This window comes from Scleropages formosus, chromosome 6 (genome assembly GCF_900964775.1).
Source record: "Scleropages formosus chromosome 6, fSclFor1.1, whole genome shotgun sequence".
NCBI classification, from domain to species: Eukaryota; Metazoa; Chordata; class Actinopteri; order Osteoglossiformes; family Osteoglossidae; genus Scleropages; species Scleropages formosus.
Window position 1 is genome coordinate 21,567,256 of NC_041811.1, and position 15,694 is coordinate 21,582,949.

General features: G+C 39.8%; 1 protein-coding gene across 2 annotated transcripts in view; it reads left to right on the forward strand.

The window, feature by feature from the left end:
* Nucleotides 1-15,694, forward strand: part of LOC114910685 (collagen alpha-1(V) chain-like) — a 45,142-nt gene that overhangs the window by 21,455 nt on the left and 7,993 nt on the right. For both annotated transcript variants that reach the window (XM_029252760.1, XM_029252761.1), the window contains exons 3-4: nucleotides 7,214-7,427; nucleotides 8,386-8,548. In XM_029252760.1, coding sequence (XP_029108593.1) covers nucleotides 7,214-7,427; nucleotides 8,386-8,548 — 377 coding nt within the window. The remainder of the gene's footprint in view (nucleotides 1-7,213; nucleotides 7,428-8,385; nucleotides 8,549-15,694) is intronic.

Genomic DNA, 15,694 nt, shown 5'->3' on the forward strand with positions numbered 1-15,694 from the left:
AGTCTTATGATCCCTTTCCCTTTTTTAAAAGTTGAATGTAAGCCTTTATTGAAAATAGCGAACAAGAAACGGACATGAGATATTTTTTTATTTAGCAAATGTTTCTCATTATAGGTGTTCACGCATCATGTTATTCACCTCTGTTCCCCAGTTGATGTTTCTGCTGTAAAATATCACTTTAAAAGGTGTCACAACTCTTACTTTGATCCTTTAATGAACACAAAATGAAGTTTTAAAAGAAGCAAAAATTATTTTTAAGGTGATTCCAGTGCAAAAGATAAGTAATCTCCATGAAGACACAACTTTCCTCCCGCTCTGTGTTACATCACACATGTCTTATTCTATTTCTGACCCAGGCAAAGAGGGAGAGAAGGACAGAGGAAAAAACATTTAGAAGCAGTCCGATTAGTCCCTTTTTGGATATGTAGCAGACATGTTTGTTGTGAATTACGTGCCATTGCAAAGCGGAGGGGTGAGGTGATGGAGAGGGTGGGGATGGGTCGGTTGGCGGTTATTGGGTATCAGCGCCATTGAGCTGACGTGGCAGTTAGCTCCACAGCTGTTTTTTCCTCTGTCCATTACATCCCAGCTATTTTCTCATTTATCTGGCTTTTTTTTTTCCTTTCTCTTGTTCTTTATGGGAAGCATCTGTTCTGTGGTGTTTATATTTCTTACAAAAGTCAGTCCTGTGATTCATTGCATTGAAATTCAACTTTTAACAATTGAACCGCTCGAAAATGGGACAGTCAGTCGTCATACTGGCAAAGTTTGCGATATATATTGTTGGACTCCTGAAGCCAGTTTAGTCCCAGAAAGATTCAATTATTGTTTTCATTTTGTCTCCTTTAAAGAGAGGTTTTGAGACAAGTGAGGCAAACTTTGTAATTCTTACACCAGCAGAAGGGGGAGCTGTGTGCAACCAACCCTCAGTCCCACAGTGTTTGCCAAGCAACTAGTCATACATAGACTAAGCCATGCAAACTGGAGAAGACCTTTTAGACTCTTCAAGTTTAGATGTATGGCAGGGGCCTCTGCTTAATGAAGAAGGAAATGTATAGTTAATGTTTTCCAGAAGGTAGAGAATGAGATCATTTATTGCAGTTTATTATTCTCTTTCCTCTTTTTGCCACTCAGTACTGGTTTGGGCCAGGGCACTGGTTCTAATTATTGCCACAGCGTGCCTCCTTTCCCACTGCAAAAGCAGAAAATGGTCTTTTTAATGTCTCCAGACTGTAGTGTTAAGAAGGTTTCTTCTAGCACAGCAGATTTATGTATAGGGCACGTTTTTTTCCCCTTCAGGACTTCCCTAAAGGGATTCACATTCCATATCCATGTCTGTTTATTCTTACTTTAGAATGTATATCATGGAACTTTTATCTACTGCTGAAATGACAAGATTGAACATTCATGCATAATTTATAAACATTAGAAAAATGCAATGACCATAAAGAAATGTGAGAAAGGGTACTTAAGTTTCAACCCTTCCCCCGATTGGACGCATGCTTCATTTAAATGTTAAACTTTTGTTGTTAACTGAGGGGGTACATTCTTAATTTCCTAAGAAATCCACTCGCTTCCTTTCCCGAACGTAGCCTTGAACTCTTTACATAATTGATTCTCGTTGCCAGTCAAACATTTCTTGAAAGGGTTTCATAAAAGCAAAAAGATAACCGTCTTTAATTTTTTTTTTTAAGAACAATTTCTGTTCTAACATTTTTCTCTTATACATGCACACAGGGGGACAAAGCGCGCACACACACACACACACACACACACACACACACACACACACACACACACACACACACACACAGAGACAGAGTAACTTCTACCATGAGTGCAAACATTGAATTTATCAGTCACCTTCAGTTCGTCTGCTTGTGTTCAGGGTCAAAAGAATACAAAAACCACTTGTCAGCTGTGGTTTCATAAACACATCCTCAACTCCTCTACTTTCAACCATCCATCCTCTCAGCACAAAACACCTCTCATAGGCTACTTTCCACAATTCTGAGCCCAGGTTCACCATGGGTAAGAAGCTAAGTTACTCTTGCATCTGGACTAGCACATGTTTGTCTGCCTGTGTGTTTGTATGGCGCCAGGGTGAGGAGGGTGTGCGGGTGTGGCTTGGTAGGCACGCATCCCAAGCTCTTCTAGCCTGGCTCGGTCTTGCGAGCCCTGCATGGAGTCGCCAAGGGTTGGTTGCCAAGCACTGCTAATGCTGAGCCTATAAAAACACAGCATGCGGAAAGAGTGACTGCATCATGTTCAACATACAGGAAGAAGTTATTTTCCCACACATGTTGGCATCGCTTTGAGCATGACAGTTAAACCAGGTGGTCTTTTCCTGTAGAGAAAAAGTTGACATCTCTTTGTAAGGGGTGATTGCACACAAAAAGTTTAAAAAAAGTTAGTGTAGCATTACAGAGGTTCTGTAAAAATCTTGTCCTCTCCCAAATCTGGGTCAGTTCGTGACAGATTTCAGACATATACCCATCTGAGACCATGAAAAAAGAATACATTTGTAGGAAGTTGTCCAAGCTCTCAGACATGTGTCCTCTAGAATGAACAAGAATGAACAGCTGAGTCTCAGGAGGATAGTGAAGTGAAAACTGAATAGCTGGATAAATATTGTTTCACAATTCAGAGTGTAAACCTTTCCTCTTAGCTCTCAGTTTATTCATCCTCCTCTTATCTTCCGTCTAAACAGGATCCTCCCATCACTTTCCAAGGGTCAATCTGCATTTGTAAAGCCCTTGGGAGTTCTGGGGAATGTTCCATGTTCCATTTGGAGAATATTTTAAATCTGGAATGACAGGGTTGGTCGCTATCATAGAAAGCTTGTAAATACTACTTACCTGACTGAATGAAAGGTTAACAGAGAAGGCCAGGGTGAATTGTAGTAGAAACTATAAAACCTGCCATCATTCATTTAGAAATCGTTGGCCAGTTTTAGGTGGAAGATAACAGGATGAAATGATAGGTACTTAGCATATTTTATGCTGCAATTTGCACTGGAATGCAAGTGTAGTTGAACTGAATTCTTCTTAGAATCACTAACTCAGACAACACAATTAGATTTCTGGACCTCTACACTAAATAGATGTCCATTTTCACAGCAGTTAAGTAGTTTGTAGAATTATGTTATAATCATTTCCCTTGTACTTCTATCCCAAAGGACATAGTTTTGCTTTTTAATACGGCTGAGTATTTTACTCAGGCACTTTACATTAAGTAGCTGGACCTTAGCCACATACTACAGAGTAGCCCCTCCTTGGATCTAAACAGGCAACCAACAGGTTATGAGTCTGTGTTCTTAACCACTGCACTATGTGCTAATTCGTACTGTGGTGTTTATGTGTAGTGTTCTTCCAGTAGATTTAACTCTGGAGTGTGCAACTGGAGGCTAGGGAACACTTTTTCTTGCTTCCTACAGAAAACGAACAGTCTACATAAGTACATGGGGAAAATATTTTCAAGCTACAAAAGAGAGAAGAGAGCAGTTATTATCAGGGTTATCTAGAAAAAAAAACCTCATGGAAAACTTCTGCACATATTTTCCAACTGTGTTAAACATGGAGGGGTAGTACACTGTTTTCCATAGATTAGGTGAGTAGATGGTAGTGATTAGCAAAACTGGTTTCCAACTATCCATTTCAATATTTTAAAAACAATTCATTACCTATCACAAAAATAAATTATAAATAACAACTGAACAACTAAAGTCCAGTTTATTGACTGTGTAAATAGACATCAGCTGTTTCAGCCTGGCTGAAACAGTACCTTTGTCTTCGGCAAAACTAATGCATAGTTCAATACAAATTTTGAATATTTATTCATCCTTTAAGTGCCATTGTATACAGTTGTTGTATTAAACATTACAATATCAGACATGCTATATTTAAAAAAAAAAAAAAACTTGCAAATTTTCATTATTTACATACTAACTTATGTGGTAATTTATTGAAACAAGTCAGATTTAGTACATCATTTAGAGATCTGAGAGTAATTCAATTCCTTGTGATGCAGGAATACTGCAGAGGCTTATTTCACCTAAGGGACTGTTAAGATCAGTATCATTTGGAGGTTTGTAAAGTACAGCAAAACTTAAAGAAAAATCCTCTGCCTTGCAGAGTGGTGGATGATTTTTGGACATCATCCATATCTGATAAAGCTCCAAATTATTTTTAACTTTTTTCAAAGCTTACAGGTGCAGGTGCTGCTTGAGTTTTACAACGGAATTCCATTGAAGTTAATTACATGCACACCATTTAAAAAAAAAAAAAAAAAAACTGACTCTGTAGTTGTGCCTTAACACACACACACATTTTCTGAACCGCTCGTCCCATATGGGGTCGTGGGGAACCGGAGCCTAACCCAGCAACACAGGGCATAAGGTTGGAGGGGGAGGGGACACACCCAGGACGGGACGCCAGTCCGTTCCAAGGCATCCCAAGTGGGACTTGAACCCCAGACCCACCGGAGAGCAGGACCCGGTCCAACCCACTGCACCACCGCGCCCCCCCGTGATATGTATAATTAATGAAAAAATATAACAAAGCTCCATTACGCCACTGCACCGCACCCCCCGTGCCTTGACAATGTTAAGGAGAATTTCTGATTATATACAGTGGAAGTTAAAAGTTTGAGTACACTTGCTGGAAACTATTTTGTTTTGTCCGTAAGCCATTTGGTTAACAAACTTGGGCAGGAAATTATAGAAATGCCATTCCACCTGTTCTGCAACATCTTTCAGACATGTAGCACCCTTGTGAGGTGCTTTGCTTTGACTCTTTTGACAGTTTGATGTTGGTCTGACATTCATTATCAATAAGTTAATAATTGTAAGGTTTTTACTATACAACTCTCAAATTTAAACCTGTGTTGGTGAAAATCAGCTATATGAATAAATAGTGTAGATAGATATCATTCCCAATGCAAAGTAATAAAGTACACTGCAGTCGTCCAGGCAATTAATCCGTCAAATAATCCCCATCTTTTTGACATTTTTAACCATCATCCTAAACATAGACTAGCTTTTGAAAACTAATTCTTTAAGACCTTGTTTTACAAGTACATTTATAGCCCTGGAAACTTGTAAGTGTGAAGATTGTAGTCGGAAAATTTGCTTCTAGCTGTGGACTTTAGATTTAGCAATCAAATGTATTTGTAAACTTGTTAATTGTTATACTAGGTTTTCCCCCGGCTTAAATTTTGCTACGGTGCTAAGATATAACAATTGGTTAAAACGTGGAAGTAATAAGGTAATTGTTAAATTACTTGACCAGTCTTTCAGTTACAGATCAATCTAGCAATGCCATAGTCATGCTTGTGAACACTGTACTTAATTATGCTTAGAGAGGTTCTTTGCTTTTAACATGCACACAAATGAAAACACCAATTTAAAGTTTCCAGAAGTTTTGTACCAAGATTACTTTATGGCTAGTGTCAGTCTGTGCTAAAGGGATCTGTCACCTCCTGATCCCTGAAATAATTCAGTAAGCCAAAACAGTTAAATACCACTAAAACATTCAACAAAGATCTGAAGACTGATGATATAATATAAGGCATTCCTTTTCAGTCTAATGGAGCGATGTGTGTTTTGTGTGGTAAAAGGAAAGGAAGGACAAGACTATGGCCGTCGAGAGGCCCTTATTCTCCATCTGTGTCTGGAGAACCTCTTGTCAGACCCTCCCACCCCCTCCTTCTCTTTCTGTGCGGAGTGCAAGGGTTTGCTGAGCTCCAGACATGGAAATAACTGCCAACCTCTGGAAGCCACCACAGCGGTTCTGTGAGACTCAGCATTCTTCTGTACTTGCCCTAAGGGTCTCCCCCTCCCTTCCACCCCTGCTCCAACCCGCAGCCCCCACCTTTGACATTGATGGGGGAGTTAGAGGATTGCTGCTGTGGGTGCAAAACATTTCATGCTCTCCCAATGCGGTGTTCAGACACACAGTTGGGGAACTCTTAATTGCAATTCTGAGTAGTGTGTATAAGAAACTCTCTTTGCTGCAAGCCTCGCCAAGTAACAAGTTCTGTAGACTATCAATGCACAGGGGCATCTGTATGCCAGATGCAGCTTGAGAAGCAAAGGGAAATGTCGAGGACAGCAGAAATATGAATGCCGATGTTTCTTCAAGGGGGACTGGCAGATCCATTAATTCGGAAAATTTAAGCAGCATCCGGGTTGATGGGGCAAAGCTCTTTACATTTCCCCTTTCTTATGGGGTGACAGAGCAGTTGCAGTGACAGTAATTCCTGGCATAATCTTAACATGAAATATGGCTTCTAAACATTCTATTTATGTGTAAGTTCCGGACTATGTAATTTCAGACCTACATGCACCATTTACAAAGACGAGTCATCCTTAACTCTATTTGCTAAACCATATGGTAAGACCAGATAATATAATGTATTTTGGACATCTCACATTCTTTGTTTGAATCACCGCAGTTCTGTAACTTTAGATACTGCTTTCAGTCTTTAAGATGTGTTCTTTGGGTTGGCTCGCCACATTTGGAGCCTGTCAAGGGAGACACAAAAAGATGTTAGCATAACAACACAGCTTCTTGTTACCTTCTGCACTGTGTTGCAGGAGAATGGCTGCTGAATTAGTATCACACCCCAAATATGCTTGTGTTGTATCTTATTTATGTCCTGTATCTTGTAACCCGTCACAGATATATTTTTATGGTGCTGGTCTGAAGACCAGATTACAGTCCTGACACTACCTAAAAGCCCAAACAACTCCACCTCTCAAATACTTCCTCTCCCCCTCTCCTGCAAGGTGTGATCATCAAAACCCAACTTACATTGGTGTTTGCCTTCTTGTTTATGACTCATCACTTTTGTGCCAGGAATTTTTGATTCATAAAATCAAACAGCCTAGGCAACCAGGTCTTCATGTATAAACTAACAATTCTCCAGTTTGCACTTCTTTTCAAACATACAAACCCTTAAATGAAAATGCTACGTGTTTCACAGTCAGATTCAATTAGACTGGTTTTTCAATAGCTTTTAGAGCAGTAGATTTTTTGTAAAACCAATGTCTATGTAAATTCAGGAGTGTCTGCTGAAGAATGATAAAATGAATCTACAAGAAATCACCCACTAGTGTCTACAATGTTTCTGGTCTCTAGACAAGTTAATTCAAAAACTGATTGATGTCAGTTGTTGAAATAAAACTTCTACCTTGCATAACTCTACCAACCAGCTTCAGGTTTCCCTGAAGATTTCTCAATTCTGACAACGGTGAGACCAAAGAAGGGCATCCAGGCCTTTTTGATGTCCATCTACAATAGCCAGGGCATCCAGCAGCTGGGAATGGAGGTTGGCCGCTCACCTGTCTTCCTTTACGAAGACCACATGGGCAAACCTGGACCTGAGGACTACCCCCTGTTCAGAGGAATCAACCTAGCTGATGGGAAGTAAGTAAAAAACGGCCTTTTCCCTCTGTCCATAGTTTGTGTCTTAGCCCCACAGCAGTGTAATTGCTTCCTGGGCTGCACGGTAATTACTCGCTTTAAGCTCTTGTCTTGGGTGAATTATGATTTTGAAATTTCTGTCAGATGTACTTAATCCACATGGAAAACTGCACAGAGAAAATAGCAGAGTTGCCTCAACCTCTCTGCCTTTCTTGTAGGTGACAGAGAGAACGCTGATAGTTTTGACATGGTTGCTATCCTGAGGCAGACATCTGGTTTTTCAGGCTGTACTATACCAGACAGCCCTTCCCATTTTATTAGAAGTCATTGGACTGGAAATCTGCCTGTTTTAAGAGTACAGAATCTTTGACTTAGAAAGGGCAATTATGATTTGTCTATTTTACAGCATCACTTTAAAAAATAAAAAATAAAAACTTCTTACTAACTACTGGAGTACGGAGGAAGCACAGTTGCTTGGATGGGTTTGAGTTTGACCCGATTCTGTCTCTGTGGAGTTTGCATACTGTCTCACAAGGTTCAGGTGGGACTTTTCCAATAGTCTAACGGTATGTCATATGAATAGCTCTTGTTGTGTGTCTGTGTAAATTCCCTGTGCCCAGTGGTTACCGTGTGCCCTGCGCAGATGCTGAAATAAGTATATTTATATTTATTCATTTAGCAGACACTTTTCTCCAAAGCAACATAGAACTCAGAGAAAACAAAAGTGCATTTCTCACAATTCTAGGAATACAGCTAGTTTGTCCAATGCCAGTGAATTTGTAGGGAATACAGTTTTAACTTTTAAAAGCCTTATTTTGCTTTGTCATGCAGTAAACAAGGTCAGACTCACGTTCTGTTAAAGCCAAGATCTTGTCTGAAAGCAAATATTAATTATGGTGGCTTCACAGAGACATCCAGTTACTGAGAGCCTGTGCAAAGTTGTCTCATCCTCCTTCAACAGGTGGCATCGAGTAGCAATTAGTGTACACAAGCAAACCATCACCATGATACTGGACTGTAAAAAGAAGATATCCAGAGACCTCGGTAGAAGTCCGCACCCTGTCATCGATACAAAAGGCATTCTCGTTTTTGGAACTAGGATACTTGACGAAGAAGTCTTCGAGGTAGGTTGACCATTTTGGAGATGTATGGCATTACTGTCTCGTGTTAGATGAAGAGGAGAGGTTAGTGTATCACTCATTCAGCATATACATAGTTCCTTATAGAAGAGCTGAACAAATTTGACAAATTTGCTGTTGCGATTAGCTTTGTATCTGTGGTAGTATATACTCTCCATATCTTTAAAAACACGTTTATTAATTTTCTTCATTTGCTGGGGTTTTTAAAAATCTTTGGGTAGGCTTTCCAAAACGGTAGTATTTCAGTAATTTAGAACAATGGAATGGATCATGTAACCATATTTTTTTAGTCTTTAGACCATTATTCACTTGGGTGTACTCCCTCATGTGTGCTTATGATACACATAATGCTAAAGCTGGGAATGATTTCTATATGTGCTACAGTGAAACTTGCCAACCTTTTCTGGACAGAGGTAACAAGTTACATGGTAACTATTACTTCTATTATGCAGAAATCTGAAAAAGGCCAATCTTAGGGTATCCATTTAACCAAACTGCACTTAAAATTAAATGCAAACATCATTGACAAAAGAAATATTTGTATGTATAAGCCCTTCTGATCATACCATTTCATCCATATGCATATTTTTTTTTCTGAAATCTGTTACAGGCTTGAAATGTATTTAAATGTGTAAAAAGACCATTTAATACATTTTAATTTTTGGCAGAATGTGGTGTCATTTTGAAAAAAACAACAGTCCGTTACATTCTTTTGTTTCATGGAATAAATGATAAGTGCTTCACTGAAGTGTTTAGCAGATCAATTTGATCTTGCACCAGCAACCCATCTCACCTGCAGCTGTGCTGTGTGATTCAACACATGCAAGTCAGATGACATCACACTGTTTGGAGTACTATACTAGCGGTGGCAGACATAGCTCACACTGTAGGCTCCACTTAAGTGTTTAAGATGTTCCATTAATGATTAAAATGCACACCAGAACTGATGATATCAGACCTTTTTAATCGTCTTGTTGGCAGATTCAGATCAAAACTGTTATTCCTCAAGCCATCTGTTTATAGAATATACCATTTGCAGGATGTAAAAACAGTTTATTTTTCTCTGTGGATATACTGTATTAGGCGTGGGGGTGCGGTGGTGCAGTGGGTTGGACCGGGTCCTGCTCTCCAGTGGGTCTGGGGTTCAAGTCCCACTTGCGGTGCCTTGTGATGGACTGGCGTCCTGTCCTGGGTGTGTCCCCTCCCCCTCCGGCCTTATGCCCTGTGTTGCCGGGTAGGCTCTGGTTCCCCACGACCCCATATGGGACGAGCGGTTCAGAAAATGTGTGTGTGTGTGTATACCATAATATGATTTCAAAACCAGTTACTTAGTTTCATTACTGCAGTTCTTTGCATCATCTTATCAAAGCTGGTAACAACAACAATAATAATAATAATAATCAAAAATAAATAAATAAAGAAAGAAAGAAAGAAATTGAAAGAACAAGCACCTGAGCCAGACCTAAAGCACATTTCCAACCAGTTCTGAACATTTCTGAATATTTGTGTCCACTGAGTTCTCATCTCTGTATTGTTCCCTTCAGTTGTTCCTGTGATCTTTTTTTTTTGTCTTTCCTGTTTTTATATAGCAGTTTTAGATATTTTTTTTTCTAAACATATCTAATCTGCTTCCTTCAGTTTCTTACTATACTTAGAAGTACTAATGTTACACATATTATGTTTATGAAAACATAGGGAATTGGAATGAGACGGATGATTTTGGGGTCACCAAACCCTACAGAATGACCAAGATTGCAGCCCGACTGAGGGAATGTAAGAAACACAGGCCCTCTCTAGATTTTTTTTTCTATGGCATAATATATGGTAGGGCATAATAAATAGTTAAAATGCTTGCTAAATATTTTCCATAGTCATGGTCTCAGACCCACCAGAGAGCAGGACCCGGTCCAACCCCCCCCCTTACTATCATCCCATCCTTTATTTCTCAATTTTAATACAGAATTGAATTTTAATTTTTGCATTTGCTGATAGAGATTAAGGTTAATTTGAATTATTATTCTTTTCATTTTAATTTAATCTTTCAGTGTAGTTTTACTGTTAAAGTGCACTTCAGGAAGATAGAAGGCTTGAGGTATTATTTGGGTTTGGGAAGCTGAATAATAAAGTGTGTAATTTGGTACCAAACATTTCCAGAATAATCCAAATAGTTTGCTTAATGAGGTAGGTTGGACAGTTTGGAGAGGAACAAAAATTCATTGTAGTGTATAAAACCATAAAATGAGCACACTTTTTGGTAAAAGGTATAGACCTTCTCAGGTGAAAGTACTCAATCAGAACTTCTGTCCTAGTGCAAACAAATGGAGGTTTTGAAACTGGGAAGTCGGCCACAAAGTTTTTGTTAACTTGGGGGATGTTTTGAAGGGATTTCTACCAGACAGCACTGAGGGATCATGTAGGGGTTTGGCTCATGGCACAGACATCTACAGGCGCTTCTAGATCATCCTTAAGGTGTACTCCTCTTAAATTTAGGTACAGGGGTGTCTTCTGTTCATCGTAGTTGGCTTCTCTTTCACTTTACTTTGGAAAATTACTTATCTTAGTTGCTTTTCTGTGTAAAAGTGTGTGTGTGTTTGTGTGTGTCTGAGGGTGTGACTAAGGCTGTGTATGCAGGCAGATCTTGTCCCCTGCTTAATAACACTGTTGTTTCACGTTGACTGCCAAAAAGTGCATAATAAAGGACTGGATACAACATTAAGAGAAATTAAAGTCTTCTGGCGGAGGCAGATGTGGAATGGAGCTTTTAAGTTTGAGAACTGTTATTGTACTGCATAGTTGTTTTCATAAAGTGGCAAAGAAAAAGGCCTTATTAACTGTCTAGGCATTCACTGCTCTTGGCAGAGTTCTCCACTACGACCCAATGATAGTTCAAATAGATGCTAGGCATATGGTGTTTCAGTAAATATAGTTATTTTACAGCTTGAATTTTTCAGTGGATGAAGATAATGACTTCAGTATTTCAGTGTTCTGCTGAATTTTTACGTACCAGCTCTCCTACATATGCATCTTTATGCATTTGTCCTTGTTTGTTAAAAATTTCAGTTCATCACTTAAATTCCCATGTTTCGTTTGTGAGTGCCTCTGAGCTTAAGCACATCATAACTTGGGTTCAGCAACTCCTCTCTAAAAACCCAATGGGAGAAAAGCGTAAATGGAAAAGTTTGCGATTTGTGTACACTGTGTAAACCACCCCGGGTAAGAAGGCCTGTTAAGACAATCCATAATGTAGTGTCCCAAACAGAGGTAACCAAACCACAGGGAGGAAATGGGAAAATGTGGCCTGGCCCAGACACAGACACACAGAGACACAGCGAGAGAGCGAGAGAGAGAGAGAGAGAGAGAGATGCTGACAATTTATGCATTCGTCAAGAACTGATGCCAAAAAGGGGATGACGAACCCAGCAGCTGCTGCTCCCCCAGCAGCTCTAGGGTCAAAGGCAGCCAGGAGAAGTGTAGGTGAGTGGGATCTTGATCCTGATAAACACTACTTTTGTCCTGCCAATGCAGAGAGCCAGGAAAAAGCTGTAAAATACTGTTTACCATGCTGTGGAAATCCCACTGCTGAAGGATTTTTATTTAGGATTATTACATTATCATTGTACTTGTGTTTTTTAAATTATTTTTTCCCGCTTCTTTCATGCCAAGTTATTTTTTAGCTATTCATTACAAATCCTTTTTCCTTTAAGTGCGGACAGTGGTTGAAATATTGAGTCATGATTCAGTTTTTCTTTTTGAGGACTAAAAACAGTTATAAACCCATCTACATGTTTAGGATACAGACATATGTACAAGCAAACTGATATGGCACTAATACAAACCCTTGCATGTTGCATGATTGCAAGTTTGGAATCGTAGCTTTTTGCTACCTTAGGAGAGGGATAAAGTTATCCTGTGAACATGCAGAGATTTCCATAACTCGTCACAGACGTTTGCCGTCGGGCTCCTAATTATCAGAACAGGCCCAAAACATTGCCCTCCAGAGCTTTTTTTTTCTTTTTTTTTTTTTTTTTGGACGAGTTCAACAAAATGCCAAGTACAACATTCCCAGAATACACTGTGTCTTCAAGCTGAGCTGCTTCCAGTCAGCTGAAAAGACTTGAAAATGGAGCCAACCATGAAGAGAGCTCTCCTGTCGACCCAGGTAACTTTCCCCGTGAGAAATGGGAGAGCAAAGAGGAGAAAGGAGAATGGAACAAGTTGGTAGACACATTGTTGCTCTTGCCGGATCGTCCAGGCTCCTTCATTCTCGCTGAAGCAGGAGTAGCACGGGGAAATATCGATTTATGGTTTTTGCATTGTTAGTCGATCCTCGCAGTGGGTCATTTGGTTAAGTGGCTGGTTTGAAATGCCGCTAGTTTAGCTTTACTGTTGATTTAGACTGAACTTTACAGTACTCTAAATATAAGCTCTTTTAGTGGTTAAAATGGGGCCTCCAGGATGTCGAAGGACTTTATGCTCTTTGACAAACTAAGTGATACAGGCCAAAAATTATTGTATTACTCATAAGGCCTTTTTTTTCTTTCCATTGACCTCGCTTTCGCAACTTAGTATGACTTCATAATGGGAAAAGAGTGACTCAAGTGATAGATGGAGAAGTAATGATCATCCAGCCGTGTTGGCATACCCATTCCAGAACCGCATTCCCAGTTTAGCTCGTTTCCCAGCCATATTTCCTAGTAACCAGACCATCAGTAAATCAACTGAAAAAAGGACAACAAAGGAAATGGATTAACTTCTGTTTTGTTATTGGATAAAAAATGCAAATGATAACAGTATTGCTAAATATTTCCTGTGCTAAGGGTTATTACTGTAGATTCAGATGTGTCAAGAAATCCCAAAATAAACAAACTGAGAAGAGCATGTTCCTGTGAGTGGAATACCCACCATCCCCACACACTGCTTCACTCCACATGAAATCAGAGCTCCTCCTGGCCAGCTGGGCCAGAGCAGAGCACCACTCCCACGCAGATGACTGGAGTTAGGATAGGACAGAGCTCACGTGTTCCCCAACTGAGCAGGCTTCGTCAGTGGAGAGCTGCTCTGGGGTGTTTTGTCCCTTAAAAAAAAGAAGAGAAATAAATTCAAGCAGCTGCTGTTGATTCTGCTGAGGCTGTAAACCCGGTTCTCTGGACTATCATCATACAGCGTGTTGCAAGTGCCCAGGTTCTGTCCATTCTGAGTCAACAGTACTTAGCATGGAACCCTAAGGGAGAAACCCATTCTGCCCCCATCTGGTTGTGCAGTTAAATTGTAGCTTGAAGCAGATTGAAACCATAAAATTAGAAGAAACTTTTATAACATTTTACAGAATAAAAAACATCTTACAAAAAAGCACTAGTTCCCTTTTACAATCCAAGAATATATTTTTTATTTTTTTCTGATTATGAAGATGATTACATGTTAATTTAGTACTGAGTTCCTTATGGGGGGCGTGGTGGCGCAGTGGGTTGGACTGGATCCTGCTCTCCGGTGGGTCTGGGGTTTGAATCCTGCTTGGGGTGCCTTGTGATGGACTGGTGTTCCATCCTGGGTGTGTCCCCTCCCCCTCTAGCTTTGAGTGCCCTGAGTTGTCAGGTTAGGCTCCAGCTTCGTGTGTGTGTTACTTATTATTTAGCTTTACTATAAGGCTATGTGAAAAAGCATCCACAAAATACAAACAAAAAAGAAAACTGTTTATAAGCATTATTGCTGATATTTTTTACTTTCCCTTGTAATTGAAACACACACACACACACTGTCTGAAGCCACTGGTCCCAAGCGGGGGTCACGGCTAAAGAGTCTAACCCGGCAGCACAGGGCGAAAGGCTGGAGGGGGAGGGGACACACCCAGGACGGGACGTCAATCCGTAACAAGGCACCCCAAACAGGAGTCGAACCCCAAACCCACCAGAGAGCAGGAGCCAATCCTGCTGCGCTACCGTGACCCCCGTAAATGAAACAGACATGTGCAATATACTCTAAATATTGCTAAGCTTTTTGGAAAATTTTGAAAATCATCCCTTCCAAATTATTTGTGCTGCAGCCAGGCCCTCGTGTTCATAAATTTTAAGCAAGACATGCACAATACTCTTTTCATTCCCTTTCTTTCAGTTGTACAAGATGAAGAGGGGAAGAGGTCACTAGGTGAAATACTGTGCCTCATTGTTTCTGAGCGCACAGGCTGATGACTGTCTTTTCGGTGCGTTGTTGTTCAGAGCTCTTGTTGCCACAGAAACAGTGGGGACAGACTAAACTGCTTGCTCTAGACATTTCCAAAATGATGCCAAATCAGCATGACCTAATTCGACATCCCCATGCTTTGACCTCATGTGTGAATTTACTTTGGACTATTGCCTGCTGTGAGATGGGCTTAGAATATATGGTGTACATTTATTTTCCATTCCCTCTATCCGTATGACCTGAGCTATTACCTGATCTTACTGCAGTTTTGTTATGGTGTAAATAAGTTAGCACAAAGTAATAAATTAACAAAGCTTTATCTGAAAACCATTATGAGAAAGAGCAAGTTGTGTCTGAAGTTTAATGTCTAAAGATAACTCGGTCATGTGAATTAGTTTTATCACAGTGTTATTTCATTTGGCTCATATATAGACTTTTTACTCTTTACTGTTATAGATAATTTTAAATTCATTATGGGATAATTAAATCATAAACCCACTGTATAGAGAATCTCTAATCAAGTGTTGTTATAAATGATTTGCCATACCTTTGTTATTTGAAGCTGGATTTAAAAAAAAAAAAAAACCTTTAAAATAGTGAAAAGTTTGATTGGGGGTGGAGTAAAGAAAGAATTGTTTAAAAAGTCATACGGGAACTGTGGTTTTGCCTTCTAAATGGTGTTATGAAGTGGCATATTTTCATCAGAAACCCTGGACCACAAGTCCACGCCCTCATCTGGGGATGTGGGGCATATTGGCTGCTGCAATATTAATTCTACCATGCCTTGTGAGGTGGTGATTTTGCAAAGTTGCCATTATTGAGATCTGGGATACGCGACCTTTAAAATTATAAACTTTTTGTCTGACACTAGTGCTGAGCCCCTTGGTTACACACTCTCTAAAATAGCCTCAAAATTGCAAGCCTGTGATTTCAAACAGTTGACCATAATTTCAG